The sequence below is a fragment of the Melanotaenia boesemani genome, chromosome 7 (assembly GCF_017639745.1).
Source record: "Melanotaenia boesemani isolate fMelBoe1 chromosome 7, fMelBoe1.pri, whole genome shotgun sequence".
In the NCBI taxonomy this organism is placed as follows: domain Eukaryota; kingdom Metazoa; phylum Chordata; class Actinopteri; order Atheriniformes; family Melanotaeniidae; genus Melanotaenia; species Melanotaenia boesemani.
In genome coordinates this window covers 35,155,047-35,170,420 of record NC_055688.1, presented here as the reverse complement: position 1 = coordinate 35,170,420, position 15,374 = coordinate 35,155,047, and the positions used below count along the sequence as shown (strand labels likewise).

The 15,374-nt window shown below is 40.1% G+C and overlaps 1 protein-coding gene across 1 annotated transcript in view; it reads left to right on the top strand.

Annotated features, from left to right (window-relative positions):
* aff2 (AF4/FMR2 family, member 2) overlaps window positions 1-15,374 on the top strand; it is a 154,111-nt gene that overhangs the window by 88,737 nt on the left and 50,000 nt on the right. The window contains 1 exon segment of the mRNA XM_041989755.1: window positions 10,228-10,265. Coding sequence (XP_041845689.1) covers window positions 10,228-10,265 — 38 coding nt within the window.

Below are 15,374 nucleotides of genomic sequence, written 5' to 3'. Positions count from 1 at the left end.
GCCAAGACAGCCCTACAGCATTCAGAGCCTTAAGGAACTCTGGGCGGACCTCATCCACCCCCGGGGCCCTGCCACCGAGGAGCTTTTTAACCACCTCAGCGACCTCAGCCCCAGAGTTAGGAGAACCAGCACCAGCTACCCCAGACTCTGCTTCCTCATCGGAAGACGTGTTGGTGGGATTGAGAAGGTCTTTGAAGTATTCCCTCCATCGCCTCACAACGTCCCGAGTCGAGGTCAGCAGCCCCCCATCCTCACTGTACACAGTGTTGATGGAGCACTGCTTTCCCCTCCTGAGCTGCCGGATGGTGGACCAGAATCTCCTCGAAGCCGTCCGGAAGTCATTCTCCATGGCCTTTCCAAACTCCTCCCATACCTGAGTTTTTGCCTTAGCAACCACCGAAGCTGCACTCCCCTTAGCCCACCGATACCCATCAGCTGCCTCTGGAGTTCCACAGGCCAAAAAGGCCCAATCGGACTCCTTCTTCAGCTTGACAGCATCCCATACTGCCGATGTCCACCAACAAGTTCGGGGGTTACCGCCACAACAGGCACCGACGACCTTACGGCCACAGCTGCGGCTGGCCACCTCGACAATAGAGGCAAGGAAACACCGCTCATTCGGACTCAATGTCCCCCACCTCACCCGGGACGTGGTTGAAGCTCTGCTGGAGATGTTCAAATTCAAGTGCAATAATTCAATATTTGACCCATATTGAAGTAGACTAGGTTTAGAATACCATTAAAAAAGTACTTTCCACTACTATTAAAAAAGTAAAAAAATAAAATAATAATAAAAAATAAACTTGTGCCAACACTCAAAATTAGAACCAGCAGGCATCCGCTGTGAATACAAAGTCAGTCTAGCTACCTAAGCCAATAATCAGATTGTATCATTATATGAGATCAATTAATCAAAGAACCTGATCAGTGAAATTATCAGATACGTTGAACATCATGGATCGTATTTCATGCAGAACACAGATGATCCATGTCACAGTAGATCCATGGAGGAACAATCAATAACTACCCTCACTAGTACTTTACATAAATTCATTCTAGAGAAAGGCTATTAGAGCTCAACCAAACTGATCCTGTTTTATTCTGTCCAACTCAACCCTGTAAAACATAAATGAAACATCTGCTACATAACATGATAAAAACATAAAGGTACTACACTTTATTCTATTCTACAATCATTTAACAGACGCTTTTATCCAAAGCGACTTATATCTGAGAGTAAGAACAACTACACTTTAGCTGAATCAGAGTTTAATCCAGCTGTAGACGATACCTCCAGAAACAGAGGATGAGGAGGGACACACAGCTGTGGTTGCTATGGTTACTGTCTTGTTAGGTCTCGTCTTATTGCTGGAATCATCCAGACTGCTGGAAGTGGTTAATTCCTGCAGTGTGACACCTGACACATGTTCCTGTCTACATGTTATTGTTGAACCACTTTCTGATGTCCATTCTACTATTTCATCAAAGTTTATCAATAACTGTGCACCAAATGTCATGAGGTGTGGTAATTACATACACACATATAATAAAAATGCAGATTAGGGCTGGGTGGATTGATCCTAATGTCTATATTATTGGTATCGTTTGATACAAGCATGATGAGATTGATATTTTTCTTGCTGAGGTTTTGGGGGAAAAAGCCAAATATTGTGAATGAGAGTCAACCACTAGTAGGTTTTGTTTTTGTCTAGTTTTATTTTTCTCAAAAATTGTATGTGATAAAAAGGAATAACAGAGTTATTTTACTTTTTGTAACATGTTGTTTTATTTTGTTTACAGATTTAAAAAGTTTAAATTTCTCAGTACTACCACTGAGTCGGTCAATGAAAAAAAGCTTCATTTGACAAACATCTTTACTGTTTCATTAAGATAACAATCATGATCAATTATCAAATCATTAAATGATTGTGAAATTTCAAGTAAATTAGTATCTGCAATAAATGCCTTGGATTTATTTGGTATCGAATCAATACTAAAATTTGCAGATGCACAAACACAACCTGCAAAGTTTTCCCAATGCCAAAAAACCACAAACAGGGACATCTAATTATGATTATTTATTACCACCATTTAATAATTATAAATGAAAAATTCAAATAAAAGGCTAATTCCTAGATGGAAGGGCCTGATTGGTAAATGGGCGGGGCTTCCCCAGTGGAACCCGCCCATAGTGTTGGGTCTAATAACATGTTAATAATTTATTCATCTGTTGCTACAGCATTAAATTCCCAAAATGCAACTTTTGGATGTGCAAAAGAGAACATGCAAACTCCAGACAGAAAGGCCACTGCCCTCAAGGTTCAATTCTCCCCCCAGCCAAGATTAAAACCAGCGACCTTCTTGCTGTGAGGCTGCGGTGCTAACCACCACACCACCGTGCAGCCATGACTTTTCATCCTCCTAGATTTAATATAGTTCAAATACAGAAGCCTAGAGTATGCCTTAAAGCCCGAACTGTGACTCTTTACATTTACAGCTAAAAAAATAAATACAGTTTTAAGAAACATTAAGCCAACTGGACACTAATGGAAAATAAAATGTAAACGCCACCTGCACACAACGCACAGTAACTTCCATGCACATTGGTAGTAGCCTACATTATTCATATTTTTTGCCTATAAATTACCATTCTTAGCTTGACAGTTTCGCTTAACTGGACACAGCTTTAATCTGATCACTAAAGAATGAGTTTTTTCCAAGTTCTCTGTTTTTATTTTCAGCTTCATGACACCCAGAAACTCCAGGACAGACCGAACTGCTCTGAGCTAGATTATCGTTAGCCTCATAGCATAATTGTCTAAGTCATAGGTTTTATAGGCAATGATGCTCAGAGAGTACAGTTAGAAAGATATCACAATTTAACCAAAACATGACTTACAAGCAGACTCTCTACATCGTCTCTGCTCTGCAGCGATTCAACGCTGGCCGGCCCTCGATTTGCCTGGGATGCCTGTTGGCAAACGGCACCTCTGATGATCCTGAATCTGGATGGCTGAAGGAAATTTCAGCCGATTTTTCTCACAATATCCGCCCTTTTGTTCCTTCATTCCTTCTTTTGAACAGTTCACACTTATTTTGTTTTAGAAGGGGCTTATTTTTTCTTAACATTGTCCCATCCTGCTGCTGGGATCAGTCAATCATTGATGCTCACAGATGAAATAGATCAGAAAGAGCACATGTATTATAAATGTTGTAACAAAGGCTCTGTTGTGCATCGTTAGCTAAATATTCCTTTGAACTTTTCACTTAAAAATGCCAAATCATGAAAAATTAGAAGAGGCTGTTGACCTTTTAGTTATTTCCAGACTTTGCTGGCTCGCTGGTGTCTCTTCCGGAGCCCTCTGCAGAGGTTTAAGCCTTTCAAAGGAACTTGAGGCGAATTCCCGGCTGGAGGAGTTTTCCAAAGACATCACAGATTACAATCATCTTAATTAACCTGTTGAGCTCTGTGCCTATTTTTTAGACTTGTGTTGAGGTTTGCTAAAAGTCATATAGTCAGACTTTACTCATATTTATTTGTATTTGCAGAAAAATATTATTATAAGTGATTGTTGGAAATGTGCTCAAACAAACATTTTGAAGAATTATGTTGGAATTTATTCTCTAGTAAATGGCGCTGAGTCATGTTTTGTATTGAACCTGCTGCCTGACTGGGAACTTCTTCCACACCGTGAACACTGGTGAAGATTAAATTTAATAATTATCACATTGTTGTCATTATTTGGAAATAGCCGTTTTCAAGATATAATTTATCACAGGACATTAAATTTGACACGTATGCATAAGAAGTCATTATAATCAAGATTCTGTCTTATTCTTCCATCATTATGGACGTTCGAAAATTCTTCTCTGATTCATTTGATTATTTTTAACCCAAGATCATTTGCTGTAACATGTTTTTTTTAGGTCTGTTGCCTTCAGATTTTTAGGTAGCGATTACAGCGGCATCTTCACAATCCTGAGATTAGCGGTAATAACTTTGATATATTTCTGATCGTAATTAACCATGCTGTTCTTAAATGACTCCCAACGTGTTGCTGATACAGTTTCAACTCAAGCTGTGTTGGTTGGGGGGGGATAATCTTTGTCTTTGTTTTTCTCAACTTTTTTTTTTTTTTTTTTTTTTTTTTTTTGATGATCGTTTGGCTGTGTTGCGACAAGCACCATGAATTTTTTACAAAACCTCTTCTTTTATGACCAATTTTTTATAGATATAACAGGATTTCCTGCATCTGCCTGCAATGGAAAACCAGTTAATTCTGGTAGAATGAATTGTCAAATATCACTATTTTTTCTCCAAATGAAATGCTGACATTAAAGAATGAATGATTTTAAACTGTAACAGGGAGATTAAAATATGAAGTTTTAATGGTAGTGAATGGGACACTTTTGGCAGCAAAGGTCACCAGAGGAAGTAACTGAAACTACAAGAGAAATACAAACGGAATCAATTTTGTTGATAATCTTTGACATATCTGAGTGTCCAGTCACTACCAAAGACTCATCCTTCTAATATTTATTATATGGAAAATAATTCAGCTTTTGTAGGTTTTTGTTTTTTGGGTTTTTTTGTAATGAATGAGGCAGCATTTCAGATATTCAAATTGGTAGTTAAACTCTTAAAAATGTTTGAATGTTTGGTTTTTATGAGCAGGACGGGTTTTTAAAAAAAATATTAATAAAAAAAGCAGAAAAATATTAATACATGATGATTTTATAACACTTTTGGCCATGAGGGTAAGCAGTGGGTACAAAGTTTGAGGAAAAAAAATCCATTTCAATCCAAAATTTGATTAACTGATAAAATCAGTGTGCTTGATCCAGTTTCTCAGTTACAAAATGAGTAGATGAAGCCCTTTGTTGGTTCAGTTTAACTTCCTACTGGTGTAAACGTGCACAGACAAAAATGTTTTAAATAAAGAAAACCTGAACTATGACAAGAGGATGAGAAGACAAGAACATAAACTTTAAGTTTATTTGACAATCATTGCTTGTTTTTTGGTGCCCTGTTTGTCAGTAAGATTTATGCTCTGTATCATCACCAGTTCCACATTGAAGCTGCTGGGATGCAGCAAATCTTCCTCATGATTTATTTATCCTTTGGGTAACGATTGGAGCTGCTTTCAGAGCTAAGGCTGTCCAGGGGTAGGACCTATGTACGATCTACACTCAGTGCAGCAGTGTGAATAAAAAGAGCAGAGGATTGTTTCCATGTGGGGATAAAAGTTCAGATCAGACCCTCCTTATGAACCTTCACAAAAAAAGATGCAACAAAAAGTCAAAATAAACCAAAATTGAATGTGTGAGGTTTAGAAAGCCATTGATTGGTTAGTTTACAAGGTCATTGAGTAAATGGGAAAACGCTGAAGTGAGAGCAGGAGCTTAAAGGCAGTCAAGACTTCTCAAATCTCTGCAGGCTCTAGAAAAGAAAAACACCCAATTGACTTACCAAAAGTAAAAACTGATAGCGGTGGCTGCTTTTGCGTCTATATTCAGCACATCTGAAAAGCAGGCGTTCCCTTGCACAAGTTTACGCACAAATGGCTGCAGTTATTGTTGCAAGTAGGAGGCACAGACACCACGAAAGCAACGGAGAGAGCGCATCTTTTCTGCTCGTGTAAATAGTTTTGGAACACCAGACCCAATGATTATTCAGACATATCGACTATCCAGCGTTGCAATCTTGTGGCTTCTGGATGGGTAAAGGGCTGATTTGGAACCAGTCACAAGGAGGAGTCATGCCATTCCCAGTATGACAAAACTCCTTGCAGCCTTGCATCTGGATCATTGCAGCGCACGGTTGCAATCAGTCCTCACGTCTCCCAGGGCAGTTTTTTTGGTGTCCTGTCACAGAGGGGCAGATACATTTGATTCCCATACACTTGTGACACCAAGCATGGCTTTTATGAAGTTTCTGGCTTTCACAGTTATTGGAGCAATAGATTGTACCCATGTGCAACTTGTCCCGTTTTTTTGTTCTGGACTCGGCTCTAGCGTGTCCAACCCTGGTACTCCAGTCATCTGCTCCTCGCAGTAAGTGAGCTGCACCTGGTGCTCGGTACCGGTCAGAGGCATCTCTTCTGCCGGCCCCCCAGATGTCTTACTTGCTGAGTTTTTATTATAAGCATTGTTTCTTTGGTTGTTTGTCTCATATCTTGCCACCTCCTCCTAACCTCATCTGGTGTTTTTCTTGTTTTACTTTTTTGCAAATACTCTCCCATATTGAAGTTCGTCTTATGACATTTAGTTTTCTTTGCTGAATCTCAGCAGTATTTTTATTTGCCTTTTTCCCCTGATATCTCCACCAGGACAAATTTCATTTTGCATTTGCGACCCTCCTGCTGTCCTTGTACACTCTCCATGGTGAAATCATAATGCTGAATCCTTGTTTAAATACAACTGTCTGCGCCTGTTATTAAAGGTGCAATCAGTCTTAGCTGAACACTCACAAATCATACACATACAATGCATGAAATCTATTTGTGTACACACACAATTTTGCGCTCTTTATAGGAATCTGAGAATATCAGGCCCCCAGTGTGCACTTTATCAGGTCCACCTTGTTAATACCGGGTTGGACCCCATTTTCCTCCAGAACTGCCTTAGTTCTTGGTGTGATAGATGGAAGCAGGTGGTAAAAAACCTTCCTCAGAGGTTTTCTCCATATTGACATGACAGCATCACACAGTTGCTGCAGGTTTGTCGGCTGCATCCATGATAAGAATCTCCTGTTCCACCACATCCCAAAGCTGCTCTACTGGACTGAGATCTGGTGGCTGTGGAGGCCGTTGGAGTCCAGTGAACTCATCGTCATGTTCTAGAAAGCAGGTGGAGATGATCTGAGCTTTGTGACATGGTGCATTATCCTGCTGGAAGTAGCATCAGAAGATGCTCCACTGTGGTCATAAAGGGATGGACATGGTCAGCAACAATACTCAGGTAGGCTGTGCTGGTTAAACCAGGACACGTTGGTACTAAGGGGCCCAAAGTGGGACAAGAAAATATTCCCCTACACCTGAATCAATCGTATAGGAGAAGGGTTGCATCTAAAAGTTCCAGGATAGTAGATCTCGACTGGACTTGGGCACCCCTGCTGTAAATGATGTTTGGTGTTGCACATGTCAACCTCAGTAAAGAAGCAGGATGACTGAGTGTGTAATCTTTGTGAACACAGTCAGGAGTCTTTGGAAAGTTTTGAGTGAATTCATTGAGTTAAATTCAACTTGCAACCAATGAAAAAGATGCTCAAATGTGGAACATGGAGTCTCTTTAATTTCCACTAGCAAGGAGCTGCTGTATTTTCAGCAATGCAACCTCAGAGCAAGAGTTGCATCAGAAACAGCGGATTTTAAACTCAACATTCAGGTGTGAGATGTGCTTTATAAAGTCTCACACACAAAGTAAAACAAAACCATAAAGACGAGTGAAGAATTCATTGTTTGGTTACTGTTTAAGATAGTGTGGGTGTCTTAAAAGCCGTTTTTAAGCCTGCCTTTCCGGGCCTGCTGTGAGACATTGTGATGTCTGGCACCCAAAAATAAAAAGAAAAAAGAGGGGAAATAATATCATATACTTCTCTTAAGCTATAAGGTTTGGATTGTCTTTCTCTCTCTGTACAAGCTTGTCCTTTTTGTCAGGAACATCACTTTCATCCGTCTTCTTACAGCCAAGATTGTCTTAATAAATGCTGGTCGGGTTGTTCTTTATTTAAATCCAAGTAAAGCCACCAGTCGGTAAATATATTCATGCATAGATCCTCTGTGTGAGCCCTGCAAGTATCCAAAAGCCAAAGATCTGAGGAGGTTTTGTTGTTCTTGCCTGCAGCTCTGCATTGATCTATCAGAAACTTCACTGGCTCAGTTAATCACCTTATTTCAGGAGCAAGATTTAACCAAGGAGCTGGGAAAGAGAAGAAGTCCTCGTTTTGTTTGAGTCATTCATGGTAATTGCTGGTTACAGAGCTTGAAGAGAAATTATAGGCGGATATTTGCAAAAACGTAGTTTCAGACTTTTGCTATTGGAATTCATGTAGCAACGTACAAAACTGCCTGGGAGGTAACAGAGAGAGGGAAAGGTGATGCTGGAGAAGAAGTTGAGGAGGAGGAGGTTGTTTAGGGAAACACAATCACCTTTTCTTTTGCTGAAAAGGGGAAAAGTTGAATGGAAATAAAGGCATGAATGAGGGCTGAGGTGAGGATGGAGAGAACGTAGGAAACAAGGGAAAGACGGGATAAAGGGAAGGAAGGTTTTCCGTGGAAGAGAAGAAGAAGGCTGCCTGAAACAGAGAAAAAATGGATGAGGGGAATGAAATGGGTGAACTTGTGTTGCTTATAATTACGATTGGACCAAAATAACAAAAATGATCACGAAAATGTTTTTCTTGTTAAGTTATTTTGTTTTTCTATGACTCAACCTTAGAAAATTAGACTTCCTTTTCCAAAGTTTACATTGTGACATTAACCCTTTAAAGCCCAACCCAAGAAAAAAAGGATCAAATTTCTTTAAGTCTTTATTTGGCCCTTTAACAACCACTAAATGAATTACATAATTAATGGTATTTGCCATCAAAACAAGTCAGAAGCACAGAGTTTTAAAGTTGGAAAGTTATGAAGTGCTGCTTTAAAACCGCAGGTGTTTTTACCCGCTTGCCAGATTGTGGCGTGATGTGTAAAGTAAAACTCAGCTGCAACATGTGGCATCCTTGAAGAAAAGGCTGTGAAGTGTGGTTTCTCAGTCTCGGGAAGCTGCAGGATAACAAAGAAATGTTTATAATAAATATTATTGTGCTTCAGAACGAGTGTTGCTACACTGGTCGGCTGTCACTCACAAGTTCATCAGTCTTTTCCCAAATTTCAAATGATAAGGGAGTGAAATTTGGTATAAATCTATATATATATATATATATATATATAAACATAATAGTGTACACACTTGCCTTATTTTTCTGGCATAGCTCCTGATAAATTCAGCTGAGCAGTTGCAGGATGCAGCAACAAGAGAATCGGGCCTGTTGTTTAAAACATTTAATCCGGATAAAAACTATCCGGATTTGGGAATCCCATTTTTCAGGGCCAAATCTGAGGTTTTACTGCAGTTTTCTCCTGAAATCCGCCTTGGAATTCTGTTCCCTGTTGGGATCAGGATAATCCTGTTTTCTTGGATCAAAGTTATCCGGATCCTACTCAGAAGTTTTGAACAACAAAAACTGAGGGTTTTATCCGATAACAACCAGGACTGGATTACATTATCCGTTTTCGGAATCCTTGTTTCCTTTTTGAACAACCCATTTTCTAGATTTGATCCAATCCGATAAAAGAAATCCGATCAGTTTGAACTGCCGGCCTCTAAAGGTAGAGTTAGTTCATTTCTTTTTTATTTACACTTTTCCAATTGTATTTTATTCTAACTGAATCTAGGATTTGAGTCAGCTGCAGTGCAGGAAGCAGTTTTTAAGCGAACCACTGAAGCAGCGTTGTGCTTGAACGAGTTTGTTTTAGGGTGAACGTTGAACTGAACGAAACGTATTTACAAATAAACAACTTAAACATGAACTCGTTCAGATTACGTGAGGTCGTGCGTCAGTCTCCGTCTACATTTTCCTGTCGCTACACCTACTTTACATGACATTACCCACAATGCACTGCGCTGTCAAGCTTACCAAACCAAGAACGCTCCATGGCAACACGGATGCAAAGAAGCTGCAGGCGCAGTGCCGTGAGACACCTCGTCTGCTGGATTATTTATGGGAACATGACGTACTGTCTGAGAATAAAAATGGTGAAATTATAGCTTCATCAACTACTAATCAGAAAAGACGTGGAGTTGAAGCATCTGCCCTGAAAATGGCCGTTTAACAAAAATGAACTCCTCTTATAATAAAAATGTCATGTTTGTCCTTTGTCCAGTCATCTGGTCCACATGCAGAATTTAAGCTCTATTATAAATGATTTCATTGCAAGACACAAGACTTTAATCTTTTCCTTCTCATGTCCAGTCTTTCATTCTCACTTTTAACTTAAAAAATGAAAAGAACTGAACTTTAAAGAAGTCCAAAATTCAAATGACAAATTCTGAACTTGCCTTTAGGAACTGAGCTTTCAACTAGTTCAAGAGAAGCTTGAACCTGCTCGGCACTGCAACGGCCAGTGTTGTGAAACGCCTGCTATCCTTCCACTAAATGCATCTGTCTGTGTTTGTGTCTGACAGGTGTCCGACAAGAGTAAAGCCAGAGCCACAGCCTTGAGGTAAGACATATAGCCTGTTTCTGTCTTATTTATGTTACTGCATATCTTTAATGGTTTATTGTTCTCCTTAAATGTGTTGTTTGTTGTTTGGCTGGAGAGAAATGTTAGCATAGTCTAAATTGAGGTAAGCAGCTGGAGCCTCTTCTCTCCACATAGTTGTGTACAAAGTCACCATAGTCTGGGACTTTGTGAAGCAGCCAAACAAGATATAAATAAATGTTATTTGCCCTGAAACATCCAGTTGAGGAAGCTGAGGTCAATTCTGGATGATTCCCTGCTCCTTTTTCTTTTTTATGCAGCTGTTTTTAAAAGCAGTGTTAAACTCAAAGATGTCTGGGTGAGCCAGAGCCTGTCACATAACCTCCGATCGGAGTGTCTAAATGATGGACAGACTAAGGTTTCCAAATGCTGCTGGAAGGATTATTCCTTTTTTAGGGTTTGTAATATTTGAAGGTTACTGCTAACACAGTTGCTATCAAGGCCTCAGAGATATAGTACCTTTAATTTACTGAAACATCTGTGATGACAGGTGACCACCAGCCTGCACTCTGGCACTTAGCTGACTAACAGAAATCAGCTGTTAAATGTGGACTGGAGTTCCAGGATCTACTTTCCAGGTCTTAGTGAGGACCAGAGGTCTAGGATCTACTTTCCTGGTCTTAGTGAGGACCGGAGGTCTAGGATCTATGTTCCTGGTCTTAGTGAGGACTGGAGTTCTAGGATCTACTTTCCTGGTCTTAGTGAGGACTGGAGTTCTAGGATCTACTTTCCTGGTCTTAGTGAGGATTGGAGTTCTAGGATCTAGGTTCCTGGTCTTAGTGAGGACCGGAGGTCTAGGATCTAGGTTCCTGGTCTTAGTGAGGACTGGAGGTCTAGTATCTACGTTCCTGGTCTTAGTGAGGACTGGAGGTCTAGAATCTACGTTCCTGGTCTTAGTGAGGACTGGAGTTCTAGGATCTATGTTCCTGGTCTTAGTGAGGACTGGAGGTCTGGGATCTACGTTCCTGGTCTTAGTGAGGACTGGAGGTCTAGAATCTACGTTCCTGGTCTTAGTGAGGACTGGAGTTCTAGGATCTACTTTCCTGGTCTTAGTGAGGACTGGAGTTCTAGGATCTACTTTCCTGGTCTTAGTGAGGACTGGAGTTCTAGGATCTACGTTCCTGGTCTTAGTGAGGACTGGAGGTCTAGGATCTATGTTCCTGGTCTTAGTGAGGACTGGAGGTCTAGGATCTACGTTCCTGGTCTTAGTGAGGACTGGAGGTCTAGGATCTACGTTCCTGGTCTTAGTGAGGACTGGAGGTCTAGGATCTACGTTCCTGGTCTTAGTGAGGACTGGAGCGGCAGTGTTCTGGTGTCTGATGGAGTTTTTAGGTAGACCCGTGAGGACAGCGTTACGTAGTCCAGTCTACTAAAGATAAATGCAGAAATCCTGCTGAGTCATCAGTCATGTAATGCTTCAGACGTTCTTTAAGTGACAACAGGCTGACTTTACAACCATCAGGTCTGAGTCCACGGCGACTTCCAGGTTTCTGGCTTGGTTGTTGCTTTTTAACGTCACTGTTTGAAGCTGAGTGCTGACTTTTAATTTTTCTTCTCTGGCTCCAACATACTATTATTTCAGTTTTGTCTTCATTTAACTGAAGAAAGTTCTGGCACATCCAGTATTTAATTTGATCGATGCAGTTGATCAGAGTTTGGATCGGACTGTATGGTGAGATGGTTATCAGTTCATTTAAATTCAATTCAGTTCATTTTTTTTGTCTCCAAATTTAAGAAAGCTGGCATGGTTATGTAGATTTATGTGTCATCAGCACAATTGCGGTAACATATTTTGTTATTTTTCATGATTTGAGCAAGTGCGAGCATGTAGATGATAAACAGCTATTTATTTATTTAGTTATTCATTCATTCATTCATTCACTCATTCACTCATTCATTCATTCGCGCTGGGTTAGATAGATGTTAGAGCGACATGTCACCAACTCTCTTGTTAGTAAAGATGCATTTGTGACTAGACCGAACTCTGGAGATCACAGCGTTCCTGCAAACAGTTGGTTTTTGGCACCAGCATCAATCTTTCATAAGTTCAGCTTTTCCTTGGAATGTTTTGTAAAGCTTGAATCTTTTATAAATGAGGCTTGCTGTGTTTATCATCTGAAGGCATTAGTATGCAAGTCTGGAGTGTGACTGAGTGTGTGTTTGGGGGGTTGTAGATAGAGAAAGCAGGTTTGCTGTGTGTCTGTGTGTGCCTCAGGCCATGTGTTACTCTGCTACCGCTAATGAGCCCATTCACACTGCAGCCCAATCTTCTGAGCACCGCACACACACACTGCAGGGACATTGAGACTAGAGATGCTGTGAGCGATCCACCGGCTATATCCCCCACGGAGACCAACACACACCTCTCACACCATCCATACAGACACACATTCTGTTTTAAATCTTAGCTCTGACAGGCTCATCCACATAGACGTTAGCTGTCACCAGACAGACACATTCACACACCCCGCCTTACCTTACCGCCCCACCGCAGTCTGCATTATATTCTAACTACTGTTCGGTCATTACTTAGAACCTGTACTGAGTCCACTGTGTCTGTCATGTCCTACGTGCATCTCTGATCATGTTGAAGAGGAAAATTTGCCTGCAATCGTATGCAAACAACTTTTTGTTCTAATTATTTTAATACTAAGAGTACTGGTTGCAGAAGTAATGGACTTGTCTTTTTCAGGTTCTGTGTTTCCATAACTAACATAAGAAATGATGCATAACAGTTCAGACACCAGGACATCAACAGGATGAGACAGTAAAAGAAAAATAAAGGTGACATCTTCAGATATAAACGGCTGGTTGACGGAGGCTGTCCAGTCCGTTCTGCGTTTGACTTGATGGAAATTCTCTCACTATAGAAGAAAATCAGTGTTTGGTTTTAGTAAATACTTTGATGAAATCCTAATTCTTGCTGTTGGTCCTTTTTCACTGATAGTGTCTTTTTTTCTTTAGAAAGTTACACAGCAGTGTCGTCTAGTCCAGTGGGCCCTAACTCAGTAAACCCAGTAAATGTTCTGGTCCAATGACAGCTTGTGTGTAAACAGTCCTCTTCATCATGTCTGTCACATGCTGACGTCATCAGACCAAACTAATGACACGTTATTTGAAATGTTGATATTTTAAGTTGTGGTTTACCCACCACTGTTATTAGCTCAATAAATTATTTGGCATGAAGGAATTACCACTGAACAGTTTTACTTAAATGTCCTACATCCACGAGTAGAATCAACTTTTTACTTTTTCTATAAATTTCAACTCAAAGTTGAAACCCTAAGTTTCTGTGAGTATTGTGTACATAAGTAAGGCCAGCGCTGATAATTACCTAAACTTTGGTTTTATCAAAGGACAGGACTCAGGCAGAATGCATTATTTATAGCAAAAAGCTAGCTAATGACAGCATAATGCCAAGCATGGTTTCACCACAGCGTCCTTTTTAATAGCTGCAAGAAGGGGGTCCTCAAGGAAAATAGGTTTGTTACCACTGACCTAGCCCTTCAGCTGGGGCTCGGGATCCCACGTGGAAGACCGAATCACCACTGCTCCCTGTTCACCTAAAGAAAACAACAACCACATGTCTCGGGATGAATTGAGAGTGGATGTTTATATTATCCAATAAGAACCTTTAAATACCATTTTCCACCAATAACTACTCTGCAGTTTTCTCTTCACTTTCTCATCTCTGGCCAGAGTTAATCTCACCTGCTTGAATAAAAGGCACTTCATTTTTAACTGGTGGGGAGTTCAGGCTTTCGAAGGGATTTTCAGGTGGAGCTGTGTCAAGTATTTATGAGCAGTCAGTGTCAAAGCTGCAGCTTTCAGAGCTCAGTTTGTTGGATCAGTAGGAAATTCTTCCAAGAGAATTAAGCTAAAAGCTACTCAGAAAGAAGGAATTAAAACAACACATTCTTATCATCCAAAACAACACAAACGTAAAGAATTTCCCAGAGATTCAAGCTATTTACACATGATTTTGATCTGAGATGGCAGGATTGGCTCAGACTTGTTGGATAACTCACTGCTTAGCATTATGGTTGTTAAAGACTTTTGGGCTTTTTCTTGTGTTTTCAGTCTTCCTTGTTGGTATTTTGGGATAGGACGAGCAGAAACCTTCTATCCATCATGGATGCACAGCAACACAGGCTCCTTCAGTTGAGAAAATAGTGCAAAACTATCTCAAGCAAAAGGGACACGGTGTAAAAATGACTTTAATTAATGTTCACTTTAACTGCAGTGAAACTTAAAGTAGCTTCTGATGGTGAAACTTGCTCCTTTGCTGGCATTGATTTAGTCATTCTAAGCTTTGCTCCTCCATCAGAACTCAAACTGAGATCGCTAGGACTGCTTTCACGTACAAATGGTTAGAAAAACTTCACGCAAACCCACTTTAAAAGACTAAATTATGTATTTAAGAGTTGGCGGGAAGTTCTTGCTGGGTATCTGATATAAAGAGTTTATAGATGCATCCCCAGACTTATCACAGCTGCACAGTTTTATATAAAATCTTTCTGATTTTCAGAAAGTGAAATCTGGAAACTTGCTTTCATTATGTTTCACATGTGCAAGGCTTATTGAATTTGGTTGCTAGTAGCGTTAGAAAGAAAAAAAAAAAAGCATTTGAGATAAATATTTGTGTAAAGTTGCATGTTCAGCCTGCAGAAGTTGGCAAATGTTCTCAGCTAATTAAACCAAAGTTTAATTAACCTCTTGATACATTTTAAGCAGCCAGGTGCAAAATTATATTTATCTGGAGGAACTTCCGGAAGACGAAATAATAAAGAATTCTTGGAAAAAGCATGCAAAGCTGTTGTATAATTGTTTACCAGCATTATGTCCAGTAACTCATCCTTATAATGAGCAAAACATAGTGAAAATAGTTAAATAATGAGAGTCGCTATTGATTTAGGAGACCAGGCGGTGGTGTTGAACATCAGGGTTTTAGTTTATGTTATCTATAAAGAGAAGACATAAAGGAAGGTTAGTTAAGTACGGCAAATGTGCACATCTCTCCCAAACCTCCCCTAACAGACGTTATCACACACTCCTCTTATGCTGAACCCT